The 22,740-nt window shown below is 42.5% G+C and overlaps 1 protein-coding gene across 1 annotated transcript; it reads right to left on the bottom strand.

Annotated features, from left to right (window-relative positions):
- Window positions 1–8,266: 8,266 nt before the first annotated feature.
- On the bottom strand, window positions 8,267–21,949 carry LOC109892381 (hepatoma-derived growth factor-related protein 2). The gene is made up of 6 exons (XM_020484876.2): window positions 21,898–21,949; window positions 21,101–21,263; window positions 17,728–20,695; window positions 14,379–14,488; window positions 13,704–13,848; window positions 8,267–13,017 (listed from the first exon to the last, which is right to left on the bottom strand). Exons 2-3 carry the CDS (start codon window positions 21,253–21,255, stop codon window positions 18,982–18,984), a joined length of 1,869 nt encoding a protein of 622 aa, XP_020340465.1. The 5' UTR covers window positions 21,256–21,263; window positions 21,898–21,949; the 3' UTR covers window positions 8,267–13,017; window positions 13,704–13,848; window positions 14,379–14,488; window positions 17,728–18,981.
- Between the last annotated feature and the right edge of the window lie 791 nt (window positions 21,950–22,740).

Below are 22,740 nucleotides of genomic sequence, written 5' to 3'. Positions count from 1 at the left end.
TTGTGTCACCGGTGTATTTGAGAAAGCATCGCTGACAACCACAGATCTGTGCAAAGCACACACCATACTCTCAGTAGTAGATCATACCACACATTTCAATTAAGGAACTCATTCTGGTCCTTCAAATTGATCGGGATCAATATTAAACATCTTAACCTAATCCAATAACGTAATTTCAAACAGTTTTGCCCACTGGGTGTACTTATTCAACAAACACACCCCAAAAATTGGGTAAATGATCCCTTATAGGTATGTCCACTACAAGTCAGTCTACACTCTTTTTCTTGTTTTATTTGCTGGGGTCGATTCTCCTCAGGTAATTGGCCATAATCACTTGTACATAATGAGAAAGGTGTGGTTCAGAGAAGTGGTAGAGAACTAATAGAGATTCATATGGGAATCAGGGCTTCTCCTATAGAGCTCCATTTTTATGGAATGGTTTGCCTACCCATGTGAGAGACGCAGACTCGGTCTCAACCTTTAAGTCTTTATTGAAGACTCATCTCTTCAGTGGGTCCTATGATTGAGTGTAGTCTGGCCCAGGAGTGTGAAGGTGAACGGAAAGGCACTGGAGCAACAAACCGCCCTTGCTGTCTCTGCCTGGCCATTTCCCCGCTCTCCACTAGGATTCTCTGCCTCTAACCCTATTGCAGGGGCTGAGTCACTGGCTTACTGGTGCTCTTCCATGCCGTCCCAAGGAGGGGTGTGTCACTTGAGTGGGTTGAGTCACTGACGTGATCTTCCTGTTCGGGTTGGCGCCCTCCCCTTGGTTTGTGCCGTGGCGGAGATCTTTGTGGGCTATACTCTGCCTTGTCTCAGGATGGTAAGTTGGTGGTGGAAGATATCCCTCTAGTGGTGTGGGGGCTATGCTTTGGCCCGACCACTCCTGTCTCAGCCTCCAGTATTTATGCTGCAGTAGTTTATGCGTCGGGGGGCTAGGGTCAGTCTGTTATATCTGGAGTATTTCTCCTGTCTTATCAGGTGTCCTGTGTGAATTTAAGTATGCTCTCTCTAATTCGCTCTCTTTTTCTTTCTTTTTCCCTCTTTCTTTCTCTCAGAGGACCTGAGCCCTTGGACCATGCCTCAGGACAACCTGTTCTGATGACTACCTGGCAACTCCTTGCTGTCCCCAGTCCACCTGGCCGTGCTGCTGCTCCAGTGTCAACTGTTCTGCCTGCGGCTATGGAACCCTGACCTGTTCACCGGACGTGCTACCTGTCCCAGACCTGCTGTTTTCAACTCTCTAGAGACAGCAGGAGCGGTAGAGATACTCTAATGATCAGCTATGAAAAGCCAACTGACATTTACTCCTGAGGTGCTGACCTGTTGCACCCTCGACAACCACTGTGATTAGTATTATTTGACACTGCTGGTCATCTATGAACATTTGAATATCTTGGCCATGTACTGTTATAATCTGTTTTTTCTGATTTATCCCATTTACAACCATGCTTAAAACACATCAGGGGATGACTTTTGAGGTCTGGGAAAAATCTAAGGAACTTTGATTTTTTTGTGTAGTTCCCTTTAATTCAGCATGCCCTGCGCTGTTTGGTTAGTGAGTTTTCTGTAGTGCAGTAAGCGCACGTGATGTGATTCGACCGCCAATGGAATGGGTGGAGAAAAAACTCAGCAACACTACACATTATTCAGAGCCCCATGAAATGACACCACTGTACAGAATCTCAAATATTAAATATATTTTGTTGGTTACTACATTATTCAATATGTGTTATTTCATAGTTTTACAATGTACAATGTCTTACGAATGTTTTCACCCCCCTTGGCATTTTTACAATTTTGTTGCCTTACAACCTGGAATTAAAATATATTTTGGGGGGGTTTGTATCATTTGATTTACACAACATGCTTACCACTTTCAAGATGCAAAATATTTCTCCTTGTGAAGCAAACAAGAACTAGGACAAAAAAATGAAAACTTGAGCGTGCATAACTATTCACCCCATAAAAAGTCAATACTTTGCAGAGCCACCTTTTGCAGCAATGACAGCTGCAAGTCTCTTGGGTATGTCTCTATAAGCTTGGCACATCTAGCCACAGGGATTTTTGCCCATTCTTCAAAACTGCTCCTTCTCCTTCAAGTTTGATGGGTTACGCTGGTGTACAGCAATCTTTAAGTCATACCACAGATTCTCAATTGGATTGAGGTCTGGACTTTGACTAGGCCGTTCCAAGACATCTCTGGAAGACTGAAACAGGTTTCTCTCAAAAATGTCCTTTTATTTAGCGCCATCCATCATTCCTTCAATTCTGGCCAGTTTCCCAGTCCCAGCCAATGAAAAACATTCCCACATGATGATGCTGCCACCACCATTCTTCACTGTGGGGATGGGGTTCTCGGGGTGATGAGAAGTGTTGGGTTTGCGTCAGCTATAGCATTTGATGGCCAAAAAGCTCAATATTAGCCTCATCTGACCAGAGTACCTTCTTCCATATGTTTGTGGAGTCTCCCACATGCCCTTTGGTGAACACCAAATGTGTTTGCTTATTTTTTTCTTTAAGCAATGGTTTTTTTCTCGCCACTCTTCCGTAAAGCCCAGCTGTGTGGAGTGCACTGCTTGAAGTGGTCCTATGGACATATACTCCAATCTCCGCTGTGGAGCTTTGCAGCTCCTTCAGGGTAATCTTTGGTCTCTTTGTTGCCTCTCTGATTAATGTCCTCCTTGCCTGGTCTGTGAGTTTTGGTGGGCGACACTCTCTTGGCAGGTTTGTTGTGGTGTCATATTCTTTCAATTTTTTTATAATAGATTTAATGGTGCTCCGTGGGATGTTCAAAGTTTGGGATATTTTTTTATAACTCAATCCTGATCTGTACTTCTCCACAACTTTGTCCCTGACCTGTTTGGAGAGCTCCTTGGTCTTCATGGTGCCGCTTGCTTGGTGGTGCCCTTTTGCTTAGTGGTGTTGCAGGCTCTCGGGCCTTTCAGAACAAGTGTATATAGACTGAGATCATGTGACAGATCACGTAACACTTAGATTGCACACAGGTGGACTTTATTTAACTAATTATGTGAATTCTGAAGGTAACTGGTTACACCAGATCTTATTTAGGGACTTTATAGCAAAGGGGGTGAATATAAGTGCACACACCACTTTTCATTTTTTTTTAAACAAGTCTTTTTTTTTCATTTTACTTCACCAATTTGGAATATTTTTGTATGTCCATTACATGAAATCCAAATAAATATACATTTAAATTACAGGTTCTAATGCAACAAAATAGGAAAATGTCAAGGGGGATGAATACTTTTGCAAGGCGCTCTATCTATCTATCTATCTAATATGTGTCTCTCTCTATCTAATCTCTCTTTCTCTATCTAATAACTATTTTTCTCTATCTAATATCTCTCTCTCTCTATCCACCTACAATTCATCAGACACTGTTACTGTTATCATTTCAACCAGAACTCTGATGGTTGTGTAAACTCATTTATTTACTATAATTCATTTTAGGAAAAAAATAACAAATCTGATTCCTCAACCCTCATGAAATTACCTTGACTATGACTTTTTAATTGGCAGTGTAGGAATGGTATCAAAGAAAAATAATTGAAAACCGGGATCTCATATACGACATTCCATGTAATGTCATTTTAACCGTACTGAGATATTGCATTCTGTTAAAATGGAACCGTTGCCTATTCTATGAAAAAGCAATATGGTTTGGAGAGGTTTGTTTTGTTCTTTTTGCGTACTACCCTCTGTGCCTCCCTGGCCACTCTGTGCTATTCATAGCAGTGAACCACCGAGTGTAGGTGACTTACAGAACCTCTCATACCAGAAATCTAGACAAGCCTGAGAAAGCATTGGAAAGCAACAGGATTAGCTAACCTTTTATACCCTGTAATCCACTGTGAAGATATGGAAACGTGTGCAAACATTTTGAGATGTGGAATGGGAGCCTGGGAGCCTAACATTTGACAAGACCATTCTTAGCTGGATAGTGTTCATGTAATTAAGGCACAGGATCAAGGACATTCAGGTTTGCCATGGGCCTGGGAGTCAAACCTCAAAAATGTGTACTCTAACAAAAACTAACAGAAAGTGAGGTTTGGCAAGGCCATTCATAGCAGGAAATAGTTTGTTGACAGATGCACACTGCCGTGAATCATAATCACAAAGGAAACAAAGGAAAAATCACACCAATAAATCTGAAAGTCCTTGGCATTCTGCTTTTGCTTGCTTGTATTCCTCTGGCTAATTATGTTAGCACAGGAGTGAAGGACTCCTGTGGAGAGAGCTGACTGGTGATTAGCCTCATTAACAAACAGCTCCTGTAGCTTCAGACCAGGGAGACAGAAAGACAAAACAGTCACGCTTATTATCAGTCTTCATATTGCTAGCTAGGAGAGAGAGAGAGAGAGAGAGAGAGAGAGAGAGAGAGAGGGGGGGGGGGGGGGAGGAGAGAGAGAGAGAGAGAGAGAGAGAGAGAGAGAGAGAGAGAGGAAGGAAGGAGAGAGGGAGGGAAGAAGAAGAGAAAGGGGAAGGAGAGAGAGTGTGAGAGAGAAAGAGGGAGAGAGAGAGGGAAGAAGGTGAGAGAGGGAAAGATTGTTTAAAATCATCACTAGAGAGACATTGTCCTTAATATGCTAATTCTAAACAAATTTATTGAAAGACAATAACATTCACAAACAAATGAGTGGAATGACTGCACCATTAAAAGGTAATGTAGAGCATGCTACAGCAAACAGCAAATACACACCAAAGTGGCACGGAGCCGTGGATACCTCCTCAGAGCCGTGGATACGTCCTCAGAGCCGTGGACACATCCTCAGAGCCGTGGATACGTCCTCAGAGCCGTGGATACGTCCTCAGAGCCGTGGATACCTCCTCAGAGCCGTGGATACGTCCTCAGAGCCGTGGATACCTCCTCAGAGCCGTGGATACGTCCTCAGAGCCGTGGATACGTCCTCAGAGCCGTGGATACCTCCTCAGAGCCGTGGATACGTCCTCAGAGCCGTGGACACGTCCTCAGAGCCGTGGATACGTCCTCAGAGCCGTGGATACGTCCTCAGAGCCGTGGATACCTCCTCAGAGCCGTGGATACGTCCTCAGAGCCGTGGATACGTCCTCAGAGCCGTGGATACCTCCTCAGAGCCGTGGATACGTCCTCAGAGCCGTGGATACATCCTCAGAGCCATGGATACGTCCTCAGAGCCGTGGATACCTCCTCAGAGCCATGGATACGTCCTCAGAGCCATGGATACGTCCTCAGAACCGTGGATACATCCTCAGAACCGTGGATACGTCCTCAGAGCTGGAGATACGTCCTTAGAGCCGTGGATACATCCTCAGAGCTGGAGATACGTCCTTAGAGCCGTGGATACGTCCTCAGAGCTGGAGATACGTCCTTAGAGCCGTGGATACATCCTCAGAACCGTGGATACGTCCTCAGAGCTGGAGATACGTCCTTAGAGCCGTAGCTACTTCCTCGGAGTGGTGGATACGTCCTCAGAGCCATGGATACGTCCTCAGAGCCGTGAGTACGTCCTCAGAGCCATGGCTACGTCCTCAGAGCTGGAGATCCGTCCTCAGAGCCGTAGCTACGTCCTCAGAGTGGTGGATATGTCCTCAGAGACGTGGATATGTCCTCAGAGCTAGATATACATCCTCAGAGCCGTGGCTACGTCCTCAGAGCCATGGCTGCGTCCTCAGAGCTGGAGATACATCCTCAGAGCCGTGGCTACGTCCTCAGAGCCGTGGCTACGTCCTCAGAGCCGTGGCTACGTCCTCAGAGCCGTAGCTACGTCCTCGGAGTGGTGGATACGTCCTCAGAGACGTGGATATGTCCTCAGAGCTAGAGATACATCCTCAGAGCCGTGGCTATGTCCTCAGAGCCATTGCTACGTCCTCAGAGCCATAGATATGTCCTCAGAGCTGGAGATATGTCCTCAGAGCTGGAGATATGTCCTCAGAGTGGTGGATACATCCTCAGAGCCATGGCTATATCCTCAGAGCCATGGATATGTCCTCAGTGCTTGAGATATGTCCTCAGAGCTGGAGATATGTCCTCCGAGTGGTGGATACATCCTCAGAGCCATGGCTACATCCTCAGAGCCATGGACACGTCCTCAGGGCCGTGGATACATCCTCAGAGCTGTGGATACGTTCTCAGGGCCGTGGATACACCCTCAGAGCTGTGGATACGTCCTCAGGGCCGTGGATACATCCTCACAGCTGTGGATATGTCCGCAGGGCCGTGGATACATCCTCAGGGCCGTGGATACACCCTCAGAGCTGTGGATACACCCTCAGAGCTGTGGATACACCCTCAGAGCTGTGGATACATCCTTCAGTCTCACAGTGTGGCCTCTCTGCTTGCCTGCTGGGGACGGGTCTCTGAACCCTGGATGGAAACAGAGGTATTTTTACCTCTCAGTTGTTCATCACATTATTAACCTCATGGGGGCTTTCGTAATTCTATGTTGTTGCCAATCACAGGAAGCAGAGAACTGTGAATAGCTGATGAAGTCATAAGCAGTGCTGGTTGTTTGATTCTACGCCTCTCTGATTTTAAAATGATACATGTCAAAAGGTCAGGTTGACCAAGCTTCTGTTTGTCATATGTTTTTCTTGTTTACAGCCTAGTTTAGATACAGTAGGACTATTTACACCTGCTTAACCATGTTCATGATTACCGGGACCATAGTGCATGCAAGCCAAAGCTTTTATTCTAATAATTTATAAAACCACCTATCACAGTTTTATTTAATTAATCATTTTGACCAAATTTGACGGCGCCTGTCTTTCCCACTCATTTGGGATAGAGGCATATAACTGGATCCACCGATATGGGACATGGACTCTTCTCAACTCGCTTAGCCTCTGGCTTGAAAAGTGGCAGCTAGATCCTAAAAAGGGAATGTGCGTGTTAGCAGGCATGCAGGGCAGGCAGCAGTCTTGTAACTTCTTCACTGTGCATCTGTGACTTAGAGATTGCTAATATTTCATTAGAGGTAGGTGAGAAAGACAGTGGAGTAAGGCTTCATTTATCCTCTCTCTCACACCTTTTTCTCCCTCGCTCTCACTCTTTGTCACTCTCTCTCTCTCTCTCTCTCTCTCAGCCAGCTGGCGTACGTCTGGCCTGAACGTCAGGCCATTAGTCTCAGGTGAATGTTGGAGCATGCAGGGTTGCTGAAAGTTCACACCCCTTGCTAAGTGATAATTATTGCAACTTATCACTTCTTAGCACATCTTACACTCCCATTGGATCCTTCTCTCGTATGCAGGCTATATGACTGACGAATGGTTTTACTGTTAGTGACGTCATCAACATGATCACCCTTTTCATCATTGTTGTCATTATCATAATCCTCTTCTTCATCAGCATCATTATCATGTGTGTCGTCTCTTAGCCCATACTGTAGGTTTTACTATTTGGTGTCCTCAAACTATCCCAAAGACAACTCTGAAGTTAATCTTAAAGCCTACTTCCCAATTCCCTCAAAACTTCAACAACAAAAATCTAAGTAATATACAATCGAGCACTGTACGTCAAATTGAGATTTCAATTTGTCTCCCATTATGTTGCATGCCTTCAAGCATCTGCGACACAGGATATGGACTTCACAGGATGATTTCCCAGTTTTTCTCCCTTGAACTTTTGCTCCAGCCTCTTTATGCAGCCATCAGCAGTCTCTTCTTTTTGATGCCCTGCTCTGCTCTGCTCGCTGTTCTGTGCATTTTACTGCGTGCATATGAAATCAAATGTGGCGTCTCTTCAAGTGAGCCTCCATAATCCCTAAGTGCATTATGGGAACACTGCAGTGAGACATGCAAAGTGACAGTGGTGGCTCTGAATATTGTACGCTTTATCTAGTTCCCCTCGGTGGCCTTCTTCCTCCTTCACTCTTCCAGATGTACTTAACCTATTTCCACCCCACAATCCTCCTGCATATGAATTCCATTACAGTTAGTTTAATGTTCAAGAGCACATCTTTTTAATTTTCAAAGTCATATTGCTGCTGATTTTATATTACCTGGTCTCATGTAAAAAGTTTTGGTAAGAAATGAAAAAGTGGAAATTGTGCGGAACAGAATGATGCAGATTTACCCATGAGGTATTACATATTACTTTGTAAAGTTTCAGAAGCTGACTGTATAAATATTGTATTGCCTACTTGCAAGCATCCAGTTTAGAACACAGTGTAACCCAAATAAAACTATGCAAATAAAATGAAGCCAAAAGTCCTATTTTGCCTGTAGAGACTGACACAATTGCAATACTGAGCACAAATGCATTTTATAATTTAGGAATTACATTTAATTTATTTGTTTGTAGACCTCAATCTGATTTTTCATAAACTCCATTTTCCCCTAATGTGCTTAGCTCATCCCATGCTTCAAACTTTTGATGATATTTCAATGTGCAAAGGCCATATTGTGGTAAGAGGCAAATTAAACAACCATAATAAAACATTGACATTTGTCAAATAAAATGTTTCACTGTTGTTGTTGAACTCCAGCCCATCAAGATGAGGTTAAGAGCCATGGCCCAGAGTCGCCAAGGCACTAAAGTTTCTCTGTATTGATGGTTTGGTTTAGTTTGAAATCATGATTTGGGTAATCTTAACATGTTTGATATTACCCTCCTGTGGATGCTAAGGACTGGCTATTCGTATTCCATTCATTTTAAACCTAGGGTGTCTCTGTGATCTATTTATGCATTGCAGTGGTGGAAAAAGTACCCAATTGTCATACATTAATAGAAAATGTCAAAAGTAATGCAGTGAAGTAAAAGTTGTCAAAAATAGAAATAGTAAAGTACAGATACCCCAAAAACATCTTAAGTAGTACTTAAGTATTTTTTACTTAGTGTAAGTACTTTATACCACTGTGCAGATGATTGGTTTTGTCATTATGCCCTGCTTTCCCATGGAACTACATATGACACATGTTCAATGTTCTCTCATGTTACATGAAGATGTGTTAAATAATAATAGCCTGGAACAGAAAAAAGGTCAAAAGGTGAACACCAAAAGTTTGCCCAAATGCCAGATGAGCTGGTCCATCTTTAGCCCAGTGGTCCTGTCTAAATGGTTGCATTTGGACAGAATGTTGCTGTCCTGAATTCAGATCTGTCATGTGTGCTCCCTCTCCGGCCTCTAGGTCACCAGGCTGCTCGTTATCGCACCGGACTCACCTGGACTCCATCACCTCCTTGATTACCTGCCCTACATGCATCACTCCTTGGGTTCCTTTCCCAGGTGTCATTGTTTCTGTTCCAGTGTCATGTCTGTGCATGTGTTTTGTTTTGTATTAAGTTGTGTTTATTTATTTAAACACTCACTCCCTGAACTTTCTTCCCAACTCTCAGCGCACATCGTTACAAGATCCCAGTTCAGTCCTGGTGAACGCTCTGGCAATTTGAGAGAAACCTTCAACATTGATGTTACTTTAGCAATTAATATGATAATTAAATTATATTTATTAATCCCAGATGGATAAAGTGTTTGTCAATCAAGCATGAATTTAGTCACAAAGACAACCAGCAACAATAGAAGTAGCAACAACAGCAGGTAGAAAACAACATTTCAGTCAATAGAATAGAAATAATTAGTTTAGGTTAGATTTAAAGTTTCCAAGAGCAATGCGAACTACACTTCATCCACCCCAACCTCCTCCCTGCAGCAGATAATTCTGCTAGTCTCACTCTAATGTGTCCAGTAATAAGACATTTAACAAGTATGTATATTGACATGAAGTAAAAATAGTATAGGATCAAATACATATCTGATCATTTGTTATAATGTTCTACTGTATGTCTGTTTCCTTCTTCGTGTTAGGATCCAGAGTGTCTGACTTGAGGTACTGCCAGGAGTTGCTCCATTCTGCTTGCGGCAGTACAACCTCGTGGAGTTGCATGTAGTGTTTGGGGCTGTTGTGTATGAGAGGCTCTGTGCCCTGGTTAAGCGGATGTGGGTGATTTGGTTTTGAGAGTCTCCATGATTGTTTCCACCGGTCCAGTGATACTGAGTTGTTGGATTCTGGGGCGACAGATAACCTCCAAGACTCTGCCCAGTCCTCCAACTGCTGCTGGTGCTGCTTTGTCTTCCAAGATTCAGACCATTCATTCTGAGGCATGCTGTTTTCAGCATGATCGACACCCAGGCACTTGTAAGACTTATGCTTATTGGACAAAAACACAAAATCATTTTGGGCTTTTGTGTTGTTTTTTGACAGATACGGACAATATATCTTCCAGGAACCATTCCATTCTCTCTGTTGTTTTTCGCCTTCACTTTCTGCAGTTAACACTTTCCAAGACTGGTGCCAGTCTGAGAAAGGTGTGTTAATCTTGTGGAACTGGAGATGCAGTGGCACATCAGGCATATCTATCTCTGATTCAATTTCTTCGGGCTCTGCCTGGGACGGAGGTTGATTTTTCAAAGATTTCCAGGACTCTACCCCTTCTGGTGAGGACGTAATGTTTTCATCAAGCTGGGAGATCAACAGATCCTTGAACAGCTTGTGTTTTAGTGATACAGGGAGATACTGCCGATTCTGGGAGTCTATAGAGGCCCTGTATGAGTGATGTTCATGACAAGAACTCCAGGACTCCTGCCAATCCTTCAGATATGGATTGTTGTTTTGAACATTGTTACCTGCGACCTTCCAAGATTCTGTCCAACCTGGCAAGAAGCCATCGGGCTGTACTCTTTCTGTAATCATCTTGTTCTCAGTATGCTGCTTGTGTAAAGGCTTGAGTGTCTTCCATGCATCCTCCCACTCTGGAAGGTTTACTTTGTTATCCAAATCTTTAGCGTTCAGTATTTTGTTGCTTTGTTCCCGGCTGAACGCTGGCCATCCCTGCTGCCAGGATGTTGTTTGTGTGTGCAGTAAGCGACTGAATAGCAGTGGTCGACACTTGAAGGGCTTTGCCCATTCATTGAAAGGTAGGTTTCTGTCCTGCTTAAACACCCTCCACCATTTTTTTCCAGATGGGACTTCCTTCTGTGGGGGCTTTAGGATTTTCCAGGAATCACCCCAGATTGCCTGGTTAAGATTGTATTTGTAAGGCTGAGGATGTGATGGTGTGCTGGCTTTCAGCATCTCCTCCTCTGGTTTTGGGGCTAGGGGCTGTGCCGTCTTGGGTGAGGTGGGGCTCTCATCTTCTGGCTTGAACCTCCATGATTCTGCCCAATCATTCAAAGGAATCTCTATTAGATGTGACAAATGTTTAGAGGAATCAGAACGGCCATCTTTTTCCTCCTCCTCCTGTGTCGTAGTGTATTGGGTAGGCTTGATGGTCTTCCAGCATTCAGACCATTCATTCTGGATCATACAGTCAACACTCAAAACACATTCAGTCTTATGCCTTGAGAAAAATACAACATCCCTTTGGGGTTTTAAGTCATTTCTCTTTAGGTTCGTCCAAGATATCTTCCAGGAATCCGCCCATTCTGTTGAAGGATGTTGTTCATCTTTACCTGCTACAGCTTGTGCAGTTGACACTTTCCAAGACTCATGCCAGTTTGAGAAAGGTGTGTTAAGCTTGTAGAACTGAAGATGCAGTGGGACATTTCCAACTCTGATTCAGTTTCTTCTGAATCTGACTGGGACTGAGGATAAGGTTTCACAGATTTCCAGGACACAATCCACTCGTATGAAGATGGGATTTCCTCATCAAGCTGGGAGCTCAACAGCTCATTGGTCAGCAAGCATTTTGACATCATCATAGCATGATGGCAATACTGGAAGTCCATAAAGGACTTGCAACAGTGATGTTCTTGGCACAAACTCCAGGACTCATGCCAATCCTTCCAATATGGATTGCTGTTTTGTTTCCAAGATTCTTTCCAACCTGGCAAGAAAGTATGTTGGGGACGCATGGGGGTCTTCCAGGATTTAGACCATTCACTCTGAGGCATGCTGTCAACACCCCGGAACCTTTGGGTCTTGTACTTATTTGAGAAAAACACAACATCTCTTTGGGCATTTGTGTCATTTTGATGCTGACTACATATCTTCCAGGAACCTTTCCATCCATCTTCAATTGCTTCATTATTTGCAGTTGACACTTTCCAAGACTCGTGCCAGTTTGAGAAAGGTGTGTTAAGCTTGTGGAACTGGAAATGCAGTGGCACATGGGACATTTCTACCTTTAATTCAGTCCCTTTGGGCTCTGACTGGGACTCTTGGTACTGGGGCTGAGATTTCACAGATTTCCAGGACTCTATCCAATCTGATGAAGATGGGATATCCTCATCAAGCTGAGAGATCAACAACTCATCGGACAACACATGTTTTGACATCAACCGGGAGTCTATGGGGGCCTTGTACCAGTGGTGTTCTTGGCACAAACTCCAGGACTCGTGCCAATCCCTCAGATATCGGCCACTGTTTTGGACATTTTCACCTGCGACCTTCCAAGATTCTGTCCAGCCTGGGAAGAAGGCTTTGAGCTGTACTGTTTCTGTAATCATCTGGTTCTCAATGTGTTGCTTGGATAAATATGTGGATGTCTTCCAAGCGTCCTCCCACCCTAGAAGGTTTACTTCGACATCCAAAGGCTTAGCTTTCAATAGTTTGTTGCTTTGTTCCCAGCTGAACACTGGCCATCCTCGCTGCCACCACTCTGTTTGCTGGTGAAGGATGAAACTGAATAACAGTGGTCGACACTTGAAGGGCCTTGCCCATTCACTGAGAGGTAGGTATCTATCTGGCTTCAAATCCCTCCACCATTTTTCCTCAGGTTGGACTTCCTGCTCTGGGGGCTTCAGGCTCTTCCATGACTCATCCCAGCCTCCGGCTGGTTTGAGAACTTGGGGCTTTGCCCTCTTGGGTGGTTTCTTTTTGGGTGGTGGGGATGGAGCAGGTTTGGGAATCTTTGGTGGTGGTACCACCTTAAACATGGCTCTTTCGATGTCAGCATCAATGTCTGGGATCACCGCAACCTTTCTGAAGTCAGATATGTTGCTGCCCTTTCCTTTCTTCTCCGCTGCCGTAGGGGTTCCATTTGTGTTCGCCAGGCGAGACTGCCACTTTTTGTAAAGCCTGTGGAAGACAGCACCACAGCAGGGTACATTTTTTAAATAATAACACACTAATATTAAACTGCCCTTATACTGTAGGTTGTTATTCAATAGTCACTTTTTAAAAACAATTAAATTGTTTTTTAAAAATCAAATCCAGCATGAACTGTTGTAATGCATTGCAGTGTTAAACTGGTTGGTTCAAACCCTAAATGCTGATTGGCTGACAGCCGTGGTACATCAGACCGTATATTAATGGGTATGACAAAACATTAATTTATACTGCTCTAATTACGTTGTTAAGCAGTGTATAATAGCAATCAGGCACCTCAGAGGTTTGCGGTAAATGGCCAATATACCACAGCTAAGGCCTATATCCAGGCACTCCACGTTGCGTCTTGCTTATGAACAGCCCTTAGTCGTGGTATATTGGCCATATACCACACCCCCTCAGGCCTTATTGCTTAATTGCACACGCATTGTCAAGGTGTTATGACTGACAAAGCTGTTCCTATAGGTCCCTGGGCATTCAAAGATTGACATGCTTTAAGAAAGAGTGGATAAGGATATGATGCCACACATTCTTAAGAAATATGCATTTGAATCCAAACCATGAATATAGTCAATGTACTTTGAAGTGAGAGTTCACTTTTTGGAATAAAATTTAATTTTGAGAAAGGTTCATGTGAGTCGTATGTTCAGTCTTACCCATTCAAGGCACTCTTTCCTTGTCTCTCCTTTTCCAGTTGTCCCTTCTGACTGAACTGCTTAGCTCTGTTCTCCCATTGGTTCCTGAGCTGGAAGTTGTCGTACACTGTCCCTTTATCCCTGTCTGACGACATCATGCCACCTCCTGATAGGAAAACACATTGCGTGTATAACATCATTTTAGTGTAGCCCAGACAATGGTATGAATTACATAAATATTAAGGCTCGTATAAGTTCCAAAAAAGACATGTCTACCCAGTGCAAACAATAATACAGGAATAAAAACTACCATTAAAGCTCTACATGTATCAAGTATGTTTTTACAGTCAAAGTGCAGTGTAAAAGCCCATGTAAGTGCCCATAAAATATGCAGCTATTCTTGGGAGAGCAACAGCTGTTCCATGGACACCATAAACAGCCACTAAGGCTAATACAAGTTAGCTAGTTGGAATAACACAAAATAACTAGTTTTGAATTTCACTAACTTTATGACCCAAAACAAAGACTAGCTAGCTCTTACTTCTTGGCCAGGGCTCCTGTGAAAAAAAGAGATTATTTTCCCAATGTCACTGGTCTGGATAAAGAACGATAGATATATAAATCTTCCTCCCTTGCTCCATTACTGTGTGTACAGCGCACCATTTCTGGTCTGTGTGACTTGCCAAACTGACTCACCCCCTGTGCTATAATTGGCTGAGAAACTGAAGCTTCAGTCATGGGATGAATCCAATCCCAGGTTGTGGTATATACACACTGTAGATTCATTACGAAGACAAACAGTTCCACTGAAAGAGACATGTTAAATATCATAAGGCCATGCCATGAGTTCTGTAGCCTATGATGCTGAAGAGAAAGGATATTTCAAAATTCAGGAGAAGTGAAATTGAATGTATTTGTTTAAATAATAACCTCAAATCGCACTTCCATTATTTTCCCTAATATTCTTAGCTCTTCCCATGCTACAAACTGGTATTGTATTTCAAGTTGCAAAAGCATTGAGTTCAGGGGCCTTAAATAACCACAATACTGATATTTGTAGAGTAAACTCCTTCATTCTGTAATCCACTATATGTTATAAAAATCAATGTCTCTTGGATAAAAATGGCTTATATGTCTCTGTCAGGTCTGGATGGCTCTGTGCTCTATTTAAACCACGGTGACTGATCTATTTTTACAGGATTGGATGCTTTTGTCATGTCGTCACTATGACAAGTGCTCACTACTTATCCTGGGTTCCCTAAAACACTCCAACTTTGAGTCCATGTGGTGTGCCGTTCATGGGAGAAGTGGCCCAGTAGACATTCATATCCCAGTGAACAACCTCGTCAGAACTTTCAGGACAGATTTGCCAAACAAGGCATACATTTTTCAATTGACATTAATACATGTTGTCTTGTCTAAAGTCTCTTCCATAGTTTTTTTTTTTTCAAACATTATGATCAAAAGAATATTCACATATGTTCCATATATTTTGAGTGTGATACATATAGATAGCTGCTCCTGCTGACTACACCATTTAACACGTGATTATTTTGTTTTAAAAAGGTAACAGAGGGAAGGTCCTCAAGCCCCAAAAAATTAAGAATAGAGCAGTGAAAAAACACACTTGAAATTAGTACTGAATCACAGAAAGCGCACTGCACAGTAGTATCACAAAATTTATTTTAATTGAATTAACAAATATTTAAAGTGCAACTGAGCGCCAGAACCCACTTCTCTGGTTGAAAATGAACTGTGGCATCGATTTCAGTCAGAAACATTTATTCCAGTACCAAAATTTACCAAATCGGTAAATAGGATAATTGGTCATCAAGTGAATATATATGCCAAAACAGAGTTGTGTGAGATGTGTTACGGAGGATGTCAAAACTTAACATGAGGGTTGGGTTGTGATTTAAATCTTGCCCCCATTGGCTCACTGCATGGCAGTCTAATCACGACTGGCAGTAATCAAATCCTCCGGATAACAGCTGCCCAGTGTGCTGCAGTTCACGCTATCCAATCACTCACCAGGATCAACTTACCCATTTATTTACAGACAGCCGAACTAACCATTAGCACACAACACCTTGGACTTGTTTAGACAATACAGTGGGGCAAAAAAGTATTTAGTCAGCCACCAATTGTGCAAGTTCTCCCACTTAAAGATGAGGCCTGTAATTTATCATAGGTACACTTCAACAATGACAGACAAAATAAGAAAAAAAATAAAATCCTGAAAATTACATTGTAGGATTTTTAATTAATTTGCAAATTATGGTGGAAAATAAGTATTTGGTCACCTACAAGCAAGATTTCTGGCTCTCACAGACCTGTAACTTCTTTAAGAGGCTCCTCTGTGCTCCACTTGTTACCTGTATTAATGGCACCTGTTTGAACTTGTTATCAGTATAAAAGACACCTGTCCACAACCTCAAACTCCACTATGGCCAAGACCAAAGAGCTGTCAAAGGACACCAGAAACAAAATTGTAGACCTGCACCAGGCTGGGAAGACTGAATCTGCAATAGGCAAGCAGCTTGGTTTGAAGACATCAACTGTGGGAGCAATTATTAGGTAATGGAAGACATACAAGACCACTGATAATCTCCCTCGATCTGGGGCTCCACACAAGATCTCACCCCGTGGGGTCAAAATGATCACAAGAACGGTGAGCAAAAATCCCAGAACCACACGGGGGGACCTAGTGAATGACCTGCAGAGAGCTGGGACCAAGTAACAAAGCCTACCATCAGCAAGGGCATTGAAGATGAAACGTGGCTGGGTCTTTCAGCATGACAATGATCCCAAACACACCGCCCGGGCAACGAAGGAGTGGCTTCGTGAGAAGCATTTCAAGGTCCTGGAGTGGCCTAGACAGTCTCCAGATCTCAACCCCATAGAAAATCTTTGGAGGGAGTTGAAAGTCCATGTTGCCCAGCAACAGCCCCAAAACATCACTGCTCTAGAGGAGATCTGCATGGAGGAATGGGCCAAAATACCAGCAACAGTATGTGAAAACCTTGTGAAGACTTCCAGAACGTTTGACCAGTGTCATTGCCAACAAAGGGTATATAAAAGTATTGAGAAACTTGTTATTGACCAAATACTTATTTTCCACCATAATTTGCAAATAAATTCATTTTAAAAAATCCTACAATGTGATTTTCTGGATTTGTTCCTCATTTTGTCTGTCATAGTTGAAGTGTACCTATGATGAAAATTACAGGCCTCATCTTTTTAAGTGGGAGAACTTGCACAATTGGTGGCTGACTAAATACTTTTTTACCCTACTGTATATACACGTTTAAGATTGTCACAAATGTTATTTTGAAAGAATATACATGTTTGTTTTTTGAAACAGCATTGGCTTGCAAACATCCTCACATTTGTGAGCGAACATTAGCATCACAAACCATTTTCATTAAAGAAAGCTACATCTAGAATGCAAGAAATCCAGTACGCGCGAGGCTTCCCTGACCAATCACGTTGACATGCTGCATCGCACAGTTGATAAGCCAGTCGGTACGGTGGCCTGTTTGGGGCAGTGACTGAAGAGGTACAAAAATAACACACCCACATTGAACCACAACTCCAAGTAACAAATCTAATTTCTTAATGAGTAACGAAAAATCCCAGGTGGAATCGGCAAGTTCAGCCCCGCTTTAATGTTATTACAAGCAATATTTAGTTATTTCAAGGTTACAGTTGTGTGTCTAGTACAACAGGGAATTCATGTAAGACTTGTGTTTAAATGCAATATTCAATTAAGGCTAGTAAAAGTTTCTCAAAGCACAGCAACTATAGACAGGTTGGTTGTTTCGCAACCAGCACATGCAGCACTATGGGGCAAAACAAACAGTTGGCTTAGATTGAGTAAATATAATTGACATGTCAATATTTATTGAAAACATAGTTACACAATGAGCACTTGTCTCAAATACATTGCTATTGTTGGTTTGATAGCTAGCAAATTTGCCATATTAGCATTGACATGAAATCAGTCAAAACACATATCAAGAACAATATGAAACTAGTCACTTACGATTCCCCACAGGCAGTTTGTCATTGTTGGAAGCTGTCTGGCCATCCAGAAATCACCATTGAAAACGTACGAATCATTTGTGACGTTATCAGCTAACCCATCTATAGTGCACGCACAGCAAACTGTATTAAGTGTAACAAAAAATGCATTCATAACTCTCAAAAATGTCTGAAAGACTTTAAAGTGCTACATGCATGGAATAGCCAAGCCCACAAACACACAAAAAAACAAGAATTACCTTTGCTGACTGTCTCCAAGTCCTCACAGACACTGATCCGACAAGATATACTCAGAATTTCACAATAAACACAGAGACTAGATATAATTATTTTCAACTGTGATTGGGAGTTCAGTCCATAGGCTAGAGCTAGTCTGGGGACTTGGAGGTAGCAGCGGCTCTTTTTTCCTCTTCCTGGTTGGCAGGAAATGCAGCCATTTTAAGATAACAGGAGGAGACGCATGCTCCGCAGTCACACCTGCAATCAATTAAGACAAAACACAAAGAATCAGTTCGAACAGACCAATAGGAGGCATGTAACATGACTATGTTAATTAACTCAACAATATCAGCTATACCCTGTCACATCCTTGCCCACTTAAAATTAAAAGGTGTCCCACATTTGCTAATATCAAACACTACATATCTGAAAAGGAAGCTTCTTCAGGTTTCTTGAAGTCAACTAGTGCAGCTCTGTCAGTTTGGGTCATGATGGGAGTAGGAACTGCCTACAGTCAGAGACGGAGGAGGAAGCGAAACATCTCACTCCTTCATTTTTTCTGGTTCATATACAGTACAGTCAATTAACTAATTTTACCAGACCCGAGAGCCACTCCTTAATAAGTAGACCGGAACTGTGACCATTTTCTTCAATGGTAAATGGCCTGAATAAGACTTCTTCATTTATCCACCATATTTTCTAAAGTTTATCTGCTGACAAAAACATTACCCAAGGGCCCTCAGCCCACAATCTCCCCCAGCCTATCCCATCTGCATACATACACTTTACAAAATCCTTGCCATAACATCTTGCTTTTTACCAGCCTTATTTTCCTTCCCTTTACTTTCCTCTCCTTTCCTTTCCTCGCATGTCCCATCACATACTGTTAACAGTTTTCTTCGAGTTTGGTCTTTAAAAAGTTACTTTAAGTTAATTAGGTTATAATGCATGGTTGTCATCGTTTTCATGTCTTAACCTAAATGTGTTGTGTTGTTTATTTGTTTGCTTGCTTCATGGCTGTCATGGTAATTAAGTCCTATTGTCCCCAGTCCGTATTGTGTCCAAGAAAACAAAGAAACAAAAACAAAAAACAAAACAAAAAAAGCCCTCCACCCCTTTTCCTTAGATGGGAAAAAAGTTGTTTTGACATCTGGGAGTCCATAGAAACCTTCCACCAGCGATGTTCTTGGCAGAAACTCCACGAGTCACGCCAATCCTTCAGACTTGGAGGATTATCTTGAACACTGTCACCAGAGAGCCTCCTTGCCTCTCTCCAACCTGTCAAGGCTTTGGGCTTTACTGTCTCTGTAACCGTCAAGTCCTCAGTGTGCTGCTTGGCTAAAGGTTTGGGCGTCTTCCAAGCATCCCCCCATTCTGTAAGATTTACATTGTCATCCAAAGGCTTAGCATTCAGTCGTTTATCACTTTGTTCCTCTGTGAACTCTGGCCATTCCTGCTCCCAAGCCTCCAGAGATACTTGTTCTTTAATGTTCAACAACAGTGGTTGAGTCCTCCAGGCTTCTGACCATTTATTGACATCAAGTATGTCCGATGAAGCCTGAGTTTTTTGGGGGGCATCAAATTGCGATTTCTTGGGTGGTTCACGTGTCTTTGTGGGTGGTGTGGGTGGAGGTACCACCTTAGCATGGACTCCAAACCTGGCCTCCAAACTTGGCCTCCAAACCTGGTCCCCCAACCTGGTCTCCAAATGTGCTGCTTCAATGTCAGCATCATTGTCAAGGCTCATCACAATTTTTCTGGAGTCAGACATGTCATCGCCCGTCCCTGTCTTAACAGTTTCTGCAATCATCTGATTCTCTGTGTGCTGCTTGAGTGAAGGCTTGGACGTCCTACAAACTTTCTTCCACCATGGAAGATTTACTGTGTCATCCTGAGGAGGTGACGGTTTTATGGCAAGCAGCTTCTTCTCCTTGGGTTGTGGGGCTGGGGGCTTTGCGCTCTTGGGTGCGGAGGGCTTATTTTCCTCAGAGCTCTCCTTCCTCAGCTGAAGGAGTGGTTCATGTTTTTTCTCATGAGTTGGTGGCTCAGATTTCTGTATAGTTGATGGAGGTGCCACTTTAGACCTGAAGTTAGACATGTCCCTGCTCTTTCCTTTCTTCTCCACTGCCGTAGATGTTCTATTTCTGCTGATTGCCAAGCGATTCTGCCACTCTCTGAAAGCCTTTACTTTTTCTGTAATGCCCCTGTTTTCTGTGTGCTGCTTGGGTAAAGGCCTGGACATCTTCCAAGAATCCTTCCACTCTTTAAGGTCAACTTTGTCATCCAAAGGTTTAACTTTCAGTAGTTTGTTGCTTTTTTCCCGGCTGAACGTTTGCCATCCCCGCTGCCAGGACATTGTTTGGTCGTAAAGGATTCTACTGAACTGCAGTGGTCGACACTTAAAGGGCTTTGACCATTCACTTGGACCATTCGGTAGTTCTCTATCCCTAATACCCCTCCACCATTTTCCCTCAGATCGTCTTTGTAAGTCTTTGTATGAGAGAATGACTTTGGGCAGAGGAGGAGGTGATGGTTTAGGTGGGGTGGGCTTCTTCTCCACTGGCTTGGGGATCTCTATCTTCACCCGTCGTGGTGATTTCTTGGGAGTGGGTGGGGGTGGAGGTGGGGGCGGGGCTGCATCTAGTGGAGGATCAAGCTTAAACCGTTTCAGTAGAGGACAATACACCATATTTCTGCCCTTTCCTTTCTTCTCCAATGCCATCAGTCGAATGTGCCGCTCTTTAATAAGCCTACGGATGAACACACAGAACCATAGCGAATTAGAAAAAAAACAACACCATACCATTATTGAGGAGATGATCAAGAATAGAGTTGAGGATGGGGAGAGAATTAGAGACAGACCACAAAACAGACCAGACCTCAACAACCCCTATGTATGTATGTATGTATGTATGTATGTATGTATGTATGTATGTATGTATGTATGTATGTATGTATGTATGTATGTATGTATGTGTGTGTGTGTGTGTGTGTGTGTGTGTGTGTGTGTGTGTGTGTGTGTGTGTGTGTGTGTGTGTGTGTGTGTGTGTGTGTGTGTGTGTGTGTGTGTGTGTGTGTGTGTGTGTGTGTGTGTGTGTGTGCCTCTGTCTGTCTGTCTGTCTGTCTGTGTATTACATTTGTTTTGTGATTTTTACCGATTCAGGTCGCTATTTTCCTGCCCCTCCTTCTCCTGCTGTCCCTTCTCACTGATCTTCTGGGCTCTGTTCTCCCAAGGGTCTCGAAGCTGGCAGGGGTCGAACGCGATTCCTTTACCAAACACAGCCCTTTTATCCCTGTCTGACGACATCATGCCACCTCCTGACAGAAAAAAAACACATAGCATGCATGACAGCATGTTAGTATTGTCCAGACACTGGCATTCATTTATTGCAGGTCTGGGTTGAGTGTAGTTTTAAAGGCCCAATGCAGCCGTTTTTATATCAATATCAAATCATTTCTGGGTAAAAATGAAGTACCTTACTGTGATTGTTTTCAATCAAAATGGTCAAAAAACAAAATTGCTTCTTAGCAAAGAGCAATGCCTAACTATTATTTGGCAGTAGTTTTAAATTTATCATCAAATATGTTGGACTCATTGACAGAAGCTGTATTTTCCAATAAACTATGATGTACAATCATTTCTGGCACCGGTCTGATTTATTGATATGCATGCAAGCCACTCTCCAGAATAAGTGTCCATATCTACAGCAGCTATTTTTGGTAGAGCAACAACAGCTGTTCCTTGAACACCCTAAATAGCCACTGAGGCTAACACTATCTAGCTAGTACAGAAAAACAGGCCTTATCTACTTTACAGACTTTATAATCCATTACACAGACTATCTAGCCTTTACTTCTTAGCTAGGGCTCCCATAAAACAGAGATTTATATCTCAATGGGACTATTGTTCATAACTGAATGATAAATAAATAAATAAATACAATGTCCCTACCTTGCTCCTTCACTGTGAGTGGGAACGGTGTTTGTGCTTGTCTTAGACCCGCCCCCAATGCTTCGATTGGCTAAGAAACTCACTGGCATTTGGGCTGAATCAAATTATGGATTACGCCTTTAATATTTAAATACAAGCATTTCCACATTATTTTAAAATATCCATAACACACCATAAATTCCATGCAGTTTAGAACACTGAGTTTAAGGGTAATCTGAGTCCTCAGCCACATTTTCCTCAAATGGTTTATGGTCTTCCCATGCTACTTGAGTTCAGAAATTTCAGAGAGAGATCAAATTAAATAACCTCATTGTCAATCGTAGAGTAAAATGTATATTTTTCTTGTGGAACTTTAATAATATAGTCCACTATTACATTTAACCTGACTTAACTTTCAATCAGAGATAATACATGATAGTGTTTAGTCTTTCATTGTTTTTACATCTTGACTTTGTTTTTTGCGTGTAAATCTCTATTCATTTTTTTTATTGCTATATTTACATTTTACAATTGATCCCTTATTTAATTATTTGCCGGCTTGCGGTGTGGCTGTGATCTCTTAAAGTGGAACTGACAGCATTTTAGCAACATTAAATCTTATTAAAATCTATTCATATAGATATGGTCATTTTCACATTTTCATACATTCATAGAATGTTTGGGAATGGTGTATATAGTAAGGCATTTTGTGAAATTCTATGCTTGCTTGCAGATGTGCAGAATATGCTGCGACCCTAATCAAAAAGTATTTAATAACTCAAAATAACTAAACCATTGTAGGTTGTTGTAACATGTAAACTTAAAACATGTTTTTCATTTTTTTGCGCTCTATGGATCACCGGT

Source organism: Oncorhynchus kisutch, linkage group LG6 (assembly GCF_002021735.2).
Source record: "Oncorhynchus kisutch isolate 150728-3 linkage group LG6, Okis_V2, whole genome shotgun sequence".
NCBI classification, from domain to species: Eukaryota; Metazoa; Chordata; class Actinopteri; order Salmoniformes; family Salmonidae; genus Oncorhynchus; species Oncorhynchus kisutch.
Note: the sequence above shows the minus strand (reverse complement) of the source record. Positions and strands in the feature narration are given on the sequence as shown.

What these genes read in the sequence shown, in the direction of transcription:
- LOC109892381 (XM_020484876.2), bottom strand. Translation starts at nt 21,255, where the DNA reads ATGATGTCGTCAGACAGGGATAAAAGGGCTGTGTTTGGTAAAGGAATC. An exon ending in GAAAATAGCGACCTGAATCG is followed by an intron (nt 20,696 to 21,100) that starts GTAAAAATCACA and finishes GTTCATCCGTAG; the next exon opens with GCTTATTAAAGAGCGGCACA.